General features: G+C 32.0%; 1 protein-coding gene across 8 annotated transcripts in view; it reads right to left on the bottom strand.

Moving 5' to 3' along the window:
* The window catches only part of LOC148630075 (uncharacterized), a 31248-nt gene extending 18860 nt beyond the window's left edge, over positions 1–12388 (bottom strand). For 2 of the 8 annotated variants that reach the window (XM_088560628.1, XM_088560584.1), the window contains exons 1-9: positions 12301–12388; positions 5281–5366; positions 4380–4574; positions 3200–3284; positions 2742–2930; positions 1983–2260; positions 1588–1691; positions 763–891; positions 185–268 (exon numbers count right to left, since the gene is read on the bottom strand). In XM_088560628.1, coding sequence (XP_088416754.1) covers positions 185–268; positions 763–891; positions 1588–1691; positions 1983–2260; positions 2742–2930; positions 3200–3284; positions 4380–4574; positions 5281–5296 — 1080 coding nt within the window. In that variant the 5' untranslated portion in view covers positions 5297–5366; positions 12301–12388. The other 6 variants (XM_088560605.1, XM_088560598.1, XM_088560621.1 and 3 more) reach the window with 6 other exon arrangements.
* Positions 12389–12427: the final 39 nt, after the last annotated feature.

Raw genomic sequence — 12427 nt, forward strand, 5'->3', positions numbered from 1 at the left:
GCCAATATTCAATAGGCTCGTGGACTTTTCCATGAAGATTCACGTGGTTCATTTATTAAGGAAAAGAAAAATCAGCTTAAACTTTCCACAGAAAACAGAACAATTTTTCTAATTTCTCATATTTTTAATTTGAATAAGATGTCTTAATTTTCTTTAATGAATTATGAACTTAGTTATTTCATACCTCTCTGATGAATTTTGGTTTATTTTTTAAAACATCCAATTTGTTTCCATGCTTCCTCAATAGAGCTGCTAAAAACCCAATCACCTGAAATATCAGGTATAATGTATGTGATCATTAGGTTACAGAGCAACAAGAAAGTTAATAACATTAATTCATCAAATACATTTTACATATTAAGAACAAAACACATGCTGTTGTATTATCAAATTTGTTTGTGGGGGTATATTGTTACTAGTGTTTTGATAGCAACATTAAATTTCTCAATTATCTTTACCTGAATTTCTAATCAATCTTTTTTTTTATTATTGGAGTAAACCCAGCACATGTCAAAGGTATAAAAACAGTTAACTATTTTACCTGGGATAAAACAATGAATATCAAATGTTACACATTCACAGGTACTATATTTTTTTACAATATACATGCATATATTTAAAATGGGAGTTAAATTTCCCAAACAAAAGGATGGGAGACAACCTCTGTAAATGTGAGATTCAACACTCACAGCAGGAGGTATCAAATGTACCACTGATTGCTTCATATTGAAAGTTTACATTAACAATTATAACGATACTAACTTGGACGGTTTTACCAAGTCCCATGTCATCACCAAGGATACAACCCTGACCTCTACTGTAGTGATCATACATAAACTTGATCCCTTGTCTCTGGTAATCTCTAAGATATCTATTTATGGTTGCAGGTATCTATAAATACATACAGAAAGTTAAAAGTACCTGAATATTTTTTTTTCTATTCTAAAAGTCTAATGTTTGCTCCAGTACAGGGTGTTATAATTATATCATTACAATTGTTATTCTGATATTGATAAAATGGATAAATTAAAAGACAATAAATAAGAAATAAAATAATAATTCTAATAATAACTCATTAGAAAATGTCAACACGGAAGACCAATGACCTGTACTTGTGTGGCATCACCTGGTCCAGATAGAGAGAGGACCAATGACCTGTACTTGTGCGGCATCATCTGGTCCAGATAGAGGACCAATGACCTGTACTTGTGTGGCATCATCTGGTCTAGATAAAGGACCAATAACCTGTACCTGTGTGGCATCATCTGGTCCAGATAGAGGACCAATGACATGTAACCTGTACTTGTGTGGCATCATCTGGTCCAGATAGAGGACCAATGACATGTAACCAGTACTTGTGTGGCACCATCTGGTCCAGATAAGAGGACCAATAACCTGTACCTGTGTGGCATCATCTGGTCCAGATAGAGGACCAATAACCTGTACCTGTGGCATCATCTGGTCCAGATAGAGGACCAATGACATGTAACCTGTACTTGTGTGGCATCATCTGGTCCAGATAGAGGACCAATAACCTGTACCTGTGTGGCATCATCTCGTCCAGATAGAGGACCAATGACATCTAACCTGTACTTGTGTGGCATCATCTGGTCCAGATAGTCTGTATGGTACTGTAGCTGCACATGGTGTAAACTTAAACTTGGGTTTCTCATGGTCACAGTCGTCAAAACCTATTTGGATAAATCAGTAAATTAGCTTTAATATCCTTTTTATATATGAATCCATCTAATCTAAGAAAATGGCACACTGATACTCAATGTGATCATAGCCTTCAAATAGTATCTACAAGTACAAATAAGTATTTTGAAATTAAATGACAAAGCTAGTGTGTGAATAGCGTTTTTTATTATTGTGAAACTTTGAAATAACTTCCACTAAGGTATTTTGCTATATCAGAGCAATCAATTGGTCAAAAAATTTATCATTTATTCAATGACAGAATGAATCTTTACATTTATTACCATCAGATTTAAAGTCAGAGTCAGTGGAATCAGTAGAACTACCCTTACATCTCTTCAGGTTAGGTTTGTGACGAGAAGTAGAAGTCCTATTTGTTACAATCTCTTTGGTTGGATGTGACTTTGTGTTGAAGCTTACATCTAGCCAATCATCATCACTGTCACTGACAACTGGTTTATGACAATAATGAAGAGCTATTTTGGATGTGGATGGTTTTTGAGAATCAAATGTATCTTGACTGAGTTGAAGACATGGTGAGGTGTCAGCCTGTCTTTCCGAACTAAAAAACATTACATATATTACTGGTAAAATATGAATTATTGTTGAATAAATTAATTTGAGATAAATACTGCAATCTGATTGGTTAAAATAATTTTGCTATACCTCAATGGATAAAAAAATATTGACATGCCCCTATTCAGTTAAATTCAGAGCTACTTTTCTCATGTTTAAAGATAAAAATATGTTTTAAAATTAATTTATAAGAATTGGCTATGAAAAAGATTTTGTCTATTGAAAAATAACATAAATTTTCCATACACATATTTTGTTTATTGCACTTCGCGCAATAAACAATATGCACATGGAAATTTTTTGTTATTTTTCAATAGTCAAAATTTTTATTATTACCAATTCTTAAATAACAAATAACAAATATACGTATCTTATCGTTACGAAAGATTTATATCACTTTGAAATATCCTTTTTTGTAACATTTTAAAACAGAAAATTAGTGTATAAGTAATACATCACTCACTTACCTTGTATGTGGTGCTTTATCAGTACTTGTATTTCCCTTTCTGAAGTTAGATTTGTTCTTTACAACTTTCTTTCTCACATTTTGTTTTCTATTCTTGGTTTTAGTCTGACCTCCAGTGATACTCTTTCTCTGAGGTGTTATAGGTATATAATCATCACTGTCCTCATCACTTAAAGCTCTGTATTTGTTCCTGGATAAACCCAAAGAGTTATTGGAATGTAACTTAATACTGTTTATAGTTCTCACATTCAACTTCCCATGAATTTTTTTTTATCTGGTTGTAGTTTAAATGATCTGCGGCAGATAATTCATGCCTTCTATGATAAAAACATTTGACAACCATGGAAATCCTGCTTATACTGCTAACAGAGAAAATAATATATGTACGCTTATATTTTCTGGGGAAAAGATGATAATAGCAGATCTGCATAAGTCATATAGAAATTATTTTATACTTACTCAAGGTACGAATTTTCTTCAGCTCCACAAAGAGGTTTAAACAGACTATCTTTCCTCTCTTCTGATACAATAATAATATCATCATCTACAAAATAAAATGACATTCATATGTAAATATATCATGCAATACTAATAAAAATTTTGTTTTAAAATCAATTATGCTCACTACCTTAATACCCCCAATCTCAAATTTGATAACATGCACCTTTCGAACTTCATACTGATTTAGATCAAAATCTACAATAGAAGGTACAGAATGAGAACATGTTATAAAGATTCTGAGAAAGTTTCATTCAATTCAATTCAGTGGTATAGGAGGAGTAACGGATAAAGGAAAGGTCCCCCATGTCCCTATATCCACAATTGACTAGGTCCATGTTTGGTTATGTGAAACCCCTAAATTGATTCAGATCAAAATCTAAAATAGGATTCACAACCCCACATGGGAAGAACTGGGATTGATTTAACAATGTGGACATAACTATTTGTAGGTTTAAACTGGTCTGGAGCTGGCATGTCAGTTAACTGCTAGTAGTCCTTAGTTTGTACATTTGTATAATTCATATTCAGTTTCTTTATTTCTATTGTAACAAGGGATTTAGAGCTTTTAACTAAACTAATTTTTAGGTGTGTTTAACTGTGCCTAATTTTTTCCACATAGACCTGATTTTAAAGGGGGGTTGTGACCACACAAAAGTACTTTAACCAAGCCCCATTTTTTTGTGCCTGTCCTAGGTCAGGAATTTCTGGCCTCAGAATGTCTTGTTCCATTTTCACCTTTAATTTACTCTTAGATTACTAAAGTATATAGGGGCAACAATTTCCCTGTACCTGTGTATAATGTTTTGGGCCAGCTGCAGCCTGCCCTCTGTTGTGAGAGTTTCCTTGTCATTCATTGAAGACCAATGGGTGGCCTTAGGCTGACATCCTGGTGGAGTTATTGTCTCTATGACACATTCAACATACCTATTCTCATTCTATTTGCTATGTGAAACATTTTCATGCAGGGTCAATTTTCTCTACTCCAAAGTCATTTAATAAACAAGTAAATTGTACTGCCTCACTGCTTGGAAAAATGCTTCTTATTTTAGTATCTATGATACCCCACAATTAAATTAAATTCCAATGAAGATACCATTGGCCATAAACTATTATAGTTACAGTAATATTATACAAGTACCAGGTTTTTCCTTTTGTTTCTTTGGTAGTGGTTTTATTTTAGAAATGTCAACAGTTTCCGATTCATCTTTGTTGTATCCATCAAACTGTACTATGACCTTCAGATCTGGTGACCTTAGAATCTTTAAAATAGACCCAGGATAGTATTTATTCTCCTCTTCATACAGTGCTAGACATTTATCCCCTCTGCTCCATACTACAAAACATTGATCAAATTAGAACTTGAAAGAATCATCATAATAAATGGATTATCATTATCTTACAGATTACTAACACAATAAATGCTCCTTGTGATTCATTGTACAATAGTTAATACACCTAACATGTACATACATTGTACATGTATCTTTTAAAACATGCAAACTTAATGCCAAATTAATTAATAGGTCTTAGAAGTCTTTGGATCAGTGAAACCTCCTGGTTTTAACTCTAGAAAGGAAGTAGTGGAGATTTGTTTGATGTATATATCTAAGAAATGAACCAAAGAGACAATATCCCTACTAGAGTGAGAAAAAAACAGCCAATAGCATTCAATGGGTTCTTAATACATGGAAAGAAATTAAAAAAAATAATTCAAGAGAGGTCTGCATGCAGTGTTAAAAGGAAACATCTTTTACAACAAAGAACAATGTTGTAAACAATAAAGAAAAAAAATATGTTGCCTATCCTAACTTATTACTTTTGGAGTTCAGTCTATTCTCACTATGAACATGATGAAGTCTATGTGACATGTTTCTAAAGGTAGTCTACTTTAACCTACCTACCATCCATATATCTTGTACTATATATATGTTATGGATGCATGTAAGCTACATGTACATGTATATGAACACTTGCTACCAACTTAATACAATGAAGACAAATTGAAAAGTACATGTACATCATACATAACAAAATGTTACCTCTTTCATTAGTCATCTCTTCATTCTGTTCTTTCTTTTGTAGTTCTTCACTAAATCATCATACTTATTTGTACTGGTATCTCTTACTAAAAATAAACAAACAATACTAAATAGGCATCATCAAGTGTGTACATATACCATTTGGCTTTATACAAAAATGTACAAACAAATTTTTAACTTTATTGTCTTCATGCTCATTACTGAAATACTTAAATGGTTTTTATATGGGAGATTTCAGATGTGTCCCTGACATAGGTAACATTTTCTAGCTTGAAAACCTAAGAATAGATAAAAACACCAGATATATATCTAAAGATCCATAAAGTACCAATTAAAAGTGATGTGCAAACCCTGTACCATAACTTTATACAACGGAGTGTAATCATTATATGCACTTTCAATAGTAGGTTTCAGAAGTACATGTATTCTTTTCTACTAAAACATGAACATCACTAATATGCTCCTACAGGAGTTAAAAGGTATATAAATCACAATTTGAGATGGGTCCAATTACTTTCAATGTAATTGATTAAATTACAATTACTTTGTCAAATGTATGGTTAAATTAAATTAATGACTACACTGGTAAGTAATCATGATTACATCTGATTACAATGAAATTGCAAATAACTATGAATTAATTGAAAGGTTTGGAACTTTTTGTTTATGTTATTTGAATTTTTCATAAAGCCTTAAATTCTGTAAATTCATTAAAGCAGCATTAGCTACCAAATTTGTCCAGTTTTGATTCTACTGCATTTTGCTGATAAAATGAAATAAGTTTGTAGTAATGCAATTGAAGCAATAAATACCTACAGAACATTGTGAAAACAACGTTTTTTTTAATAAAAAAAGATTGATAGCTCAGATCTAATTATGTTTCGCCATTACTTCTGAACATTGCAGACAGGGCATTAACCTGGGTTAAAAGTACTTTAACCTTGGTAAAAAAAATAACTAACAGATACACAGGTAAGCATGTGTCTTGTTTACATTTCATTTCATCTATTTCTTAATTAGTTTTCAAATAAATAATGACAGTTACCCCATATTTGTGCCACATTATATCATAATACGTAAATTTCAAAAGGATCCTTGCATTATATTTGAACTTTTGTCTTTCACGGCTTCAGTCCGAGGGTCTTCCTTGATACTGATTACCCACTTTCCCTTTGCAATCAGATGTTTTTTAAAAAATAAACCCTTACAGCACATGCATGGATTAAGGTCACCAGAAGTCACATGCATACAAATTTATCTAGGTCAATTTTTTGTCTTGCAAGACAATAAACATATAGACACCTATTTCATGTATTTACATGTAACACAATTTATTTGCAGATATCGAGTAAAATTATACAGGAAAAGTACAATTTAGTAGAAATAATTCAAGGTTAAGGCATATTTCAACAGAGACAAAAAAATTACCAAAATGACAGCTAACGCAGCTTCAAGATATATTATTTTTGATCCTGTTTCCAAAATAACATTAAACATTCACTGTACACAAATATAGCTTAAAACTATGACATGAACTCACTTTGCATTTGGCAGTCAATCAGTTTTTAGACAAGGGCATTTGCAGTGAGAGGATAAAATTTAATATACCGTTTGGTTTGACTTTTGTACTTCTTATCAAATTCATTAAAAGAATTGTATAAAATCTTTTGATAGCTCTAACAAACAGTTTTTTCATTAGAATAATTAGATTTTTTTTTACTAATGTTGGTATTGAATTAACATTTTGTAATAACTTCACGAAAAAAAAAAAAAAAAGAAATTTACATAAAGTAGCACTGAATGATTAACAATCATTTTACACATTTTCTGTTGTTGACATAATGCATTATTGATAGATACCATTTGACGCTTTAATATTTCCATTGTAATCATAACGTAATCAGAATTACAGGGTATTTTGAAAAGTAATTGATTAAATTAAATTACATGTAATCAGATTATTGGCTGATTAATGATTACAGTGATTACTTGAAGAAATGTAATCAATAACAGCTGATTAATGATTACAATTACCCCATCTCTGATCACAAAGTAGTAAAATGAAAATCAGGCTTGGATTTCACAAAAAAAAAATCTCACAGTCAATGAGATTTTCCTTAAATCTCCATTTTCAAGCAATTTCATTGAGAAAAGGAATGGTTTGAAGAAAATCTCAATTTGTGATTTTTTTTTATGAAATCCTGCTCTGATATCCAATGGGCCCTTCCAAAAAATTGAAAGATGGCAGAAAAGGGATTTTAAATATTCTCAAACTTCTCTAATGTGAACACTTCTTCAGGACTCATTGGGGGAATGAACTTACATATTTTTGGGAGTTGTTCAGGTTCCATCTGTATGATATTAATAGAGAGAAAGGACCCTATAGCAGACATGTGCAAGTTAGTAAGATGCAGGATAATGAGAACAAATATTCTTTGTCTGGGAGTATTATGTAGAGAATGTAAATTCACAATAAGAGTCTCCTATAATCTTTTCAAAATTTTAAACAATGTAATGAATGTTTAAAAATCTAACTCAAATAGCAAATGTGGATTTAACATACATGTATGTCACTTCTTTATGAAAATGACAATTCACAATCAATGTCATCCCTATTACTTAGTCTCAAACTCATTTGGAATGAAAAACCATGAATATTAAAATGTAGAAATTTGAAAACAAGTAATTGCATTTCATTTTCAAAACACATATCTTGTGCACATGTAATCCACCTTGGATTTCAATGTCTGTAGCGATTTTCTTCTCAGTGGGCAGCCAAATAAGAAAATACCTTTGGATACTGTTCAAATCCCAAATTGGATTAGTGCATGTAATTGGTGTACTGATGTACATTTTATACTGCTGTAGTACAAGTAAAGTCTAATCAATTCCAAGTGTCAAAGCTATTTTCTAATTTCCAAACTAATAACTACATGAAACATGATTGTACATGTATAAGGAATAGCTCTAGTCCAGATAATCATGGCTTTTGCTGCTTAAGGCATATTCTTAAATCTCATATTTATGTAGTCCAAATTTATTCTGACCTTGCAACCCTCCGCTTATTTATTTGGATTTTGATATGTTGGGTTGGGGTCAGAACTATGTGCCATACAACAAATTGGAGATTCGGTAGTACAATGTACCATGGAGTTGAAATTGTGCATGTCATATCTACATGTACCTAGATCGATTACAGAATCATTTTAATGTATGCTGATACCATATTTGCTACAATAATTAAATTTTTATGGAAGTTTTGACAATTTTGTTGAGAGACCCTGCTTTGTTGACATTTTGAATAATAATACATTTGAAGTGGCATAAGACAAGAGAAAGCAGAGCTTGTTCCTTTTAGAACGAAATGGTATAAGACACATAATTTTTCAATGGAAATATGAACTATTCTGTTTGATTCCAGTTTTTCAAAATCTTGTCTGCTCCATTCCAAAGGAAAAGTAAAAACTCTGCCTACTCTCGTCTCACACCACTTCAAATACATTACGATTCAAAATGTCAACAAAACGGTCATAAAAAATGATCAAAACTTCAATAACAAATGTAATTTTTGTAGCAAATTTGGTATCAGCATACAGATAAATGATAGAACTACAGGTAAGCAGGACATGCACAATTTCAACTTGAAACTTGTTAGAAGGGGTTGTAGGGTGGTACTCTGCGATACCGCTGAATCTCCAAATTCATGGCACATTGTTCTGACCCCAACCCGACATACAATGTATCAATATCCATATGAAAAATGATGCAAGTCGTTCCTGCCACACTATCACTTCGGCCATAGTTATCTCGACCACAGTATAATTCGACCACACATTTTTAAAATATTTTATACGATTCAAAATATTACATAAATTTGTATTTTCAAGTATAAAAAAACAGATGGATGACTGTTGTAAAATTATAAAAAATAATACTAATTTATTTAAAAAAGAGCAATTTATATAAGTAGGGGGAAAAAAAAGGTGAATACATAATTGATAAACATAAACAAATAATTAAATAAATTAAATAAATGTTAAAAACTACTGAGGGAGATAACACCACTTAATATTTCAGAAAGTTTAAACAACGATAATTTATAAAACAACTTGAACAATTACCCAAGCCATGTACTCAAGCTAAAAGGGGGGGGGCAAGGTTAGTAAATTGCTATTACTTTATTAGGATTGACTCCTATACTTCCATAACTATTTACAGTACACCTGAATTACATGTATTTTTGCACTCTGCAGGTATTATTCCATGCTGTTTGATTGATTATGTATAACATTTCTTGTTTTGTAAATACTACAGCTGTTTATGCTGATGCAGTAAAGTTTCTTCTTCTTTAGAAGTTGCCTAAGAATTATTTTCTGAAATTAAAGACGACAGAAAAATAAATTGTATCAATTAACTGCAATAAACACATTTTTATTCGTCAAAAAACTTAAAGATCGTATTAAGAAAATTGTGTAATTCATTCGAATTATTGATAGCTGGATTCTCTCTAATGTACTTTTTAAAAAAATTCCACAATGTTCAGCATAATTTATGTATAAAAGCAGGGAGTGTATATTAAATATAAAGTCCCTGATAAAAGGTATAGTTTATTTCCTGGTTATTTCATATCTAAATTTTCAAAATTTTTCATGTACGTTTAAAGAATGTGACTTCTGTAAAAACATTATTAGTTGGTTTGTTTTTTTGTTTTTTAATGAATGTTGTTATTTGTGGTTTCTAGCATAGAACTATAATTGAATTTAATCACAGCTCAATGTCTCTAGTACGTAATGATAATTAATCAGTAATCATGTAGGTAATTTGATTATAAAGCCTTTTAATCATTATGCCACCTGCAATTACCTGTTTATTTAATTACAATCAAATCATATAATTATCTACTATGTTTATTTAATTACAATCAAATCATATATTTATCTACTAAAATCGTCATGTAAAAATTGGAAGACAAGCTTCCTTTAAATTATATGGAGCTGTTGCCTAATGCAAAAGTTGTCTTTTTAGTTGATGACATTGGTTATACTTTCAGTGATGAAAGAATGTCTTTTTATCGAATTTACGGTGGTTAATAATGTATTAATAATGATCTGATACAACATTCAAATACAAAAAAAAAACAAGTCTTATTCATTTCAGCATTATATACCTGTCCATTGCTACATCTTTCTGTAGGTATTTTTGTGATGCAAATCATTCTTAGGCAGAAATTTGCAGTTTGTACGTCATCAGCAATTATGTTATGTTATTCGTGTGATTTCTTTCACTTCAAATGTCTATATTTAAGGCAAAACGATATTTTTTTTACTCTAATAAAACTATTTTACAACAAAAGAAGCCTATGTCGATAAAAAATGCAACTTTTTTTTAACAAATTAAAATACTTCATTGATTCAAGGATATATATATAATCAAGTCAAAACTACACCCCAACTCTAGAACTCACAAATCGATTCCAGGTTCGCTCCCTCAGTGGGATTCGAACGTATCCCTTCTCTTCTCCAATATCTATGGCAACCCTGCCTGCAGTACGTCCAACGCTCTAGACTACTCGGCCAACTTGGCTATATAATATAGCTTTCGTTAACCGAGTGATACTTCGTCGTAAGTAAATGTAGAGCGCGAACATTAGCACATGATGTGACTGAATAGGACAACCTCTGATGGTATCGAGTAAGACAACAGAGGATCTGTAACAGTATACAAATACAGTCACACCAAGTATATGATACATACATTGTATAAGAAGTCAAATGGGGTGAGGCACTCAACCATCTTACTTCGTAGTACATTACTATGTAGACACAGCATGCACGGTGAGAATAAACATAGTATGTTAAGACAAGGATGCATACATATATATAATCAAGTCTAAACTATGCCCAACTCTAGAATCGACGCGAGGTTGCAAATCTTAGATGCAAATTTGGTCGCTCCCTCAGCAGGATATATATTCACACACACACACACTGTTAAATGTATTTAAAGACAAAATAAAATACAAAAAGACACACAAATGAATGTATATAGTCACATCTTTCCTCTCCTACCGGAGTGATGTTCTCATTTGTCCAATATAGTTTTCCCCGCAACCACTGCAAGTTACAATGTCCAAAAGATTTTCTGAGGTACATGTACAAGTAAAACTGCTCTTTATATTCAATAAGTGTAGTGGTCCGGGGTTTAGGTTGCCCCAATAGGATGCAGCTTTGGGGAATCTCCAACACTGTTCCCGCCAAAAACCAGCCAGCCGGAACGAGGCAGACGATATCCAGGCCTTGTACAATATAGTTGGTTTATTACAGACGCTGAAGTTAGAATATATTTTCCAGCCCGGTGTGCACCATAGAAAGTAAGTAGTCATAAGCACTATATATATTTCTAGAACTAATTGTAAAAGATTTAACTTCTTGATTGATTGCATATAGAAAACCATGGCCGAAACGACTATGGCCGAAATGGACTATGACCAAGATGACTAGAAAAAAGAGGGTTGAAGGGTTAAGAGGAAATTTGGAATAATATTTATGCAAGTAACAAAGCAAATTTAACCCAGCCTCCAAAAACATAATTATTTTGGACTAGCAGTGGCGGATCCAGGGAGAGGGCTTGCCCCCCTCCCCCTTTAGAAAAAAAATTGTTGAAAAAGTGTGTGTGTTAAATCATGAAAAACACTCACTTTGTGATCCTCACCAGTGATCCTGTCCAGAATTTTTTCTGGGGATAACACCACTGACTAGAATAACTATCGACACTGAATGAACAAAGGGTTTTAAGTAAATGCACTGTAAATGTATAAATTTGATGTTTACAAGACAAGCCACAAGGAATTTGATACCACAATCAACATGCAGTAGACGGCTATTAAAATCCTTGGCTTGTGAAAGTCAACAGATAAAAAAATCATGTCAGTAAGTACACTTTACACTATGCATCAGCCTAAAAAATAACTTTGAAACCTGGAATACTCAAGTTTTCAATACTGTCAACAACCGTAATAACCTTGCAATTTGCATGTTTGTTTTCATGTGGTCGCGCCATTTTTTCTCAACTTTCGATTCTTTCTTACACTTCTACAATGTATTCCGAGAACCCTCGAAAGTAATCTTTGCCATCTGTATTGAAATAT

This window comes from Perna viridis, chromosome 1 (assembly GCF_037379345.1).
Source record: "Perna viridis isolate PV_CMFRI_1.1 ecotype Kerala chromosome 1, ASM3737934v1, whole genome shotgun sequence".
NCBI classification, from domain to species: domain Eukaryota; kingdom Metazoa; phylum Mollusca; class Bivalvia; order Mytilida; family Mytilidae; genus Perna; species Perna viridis.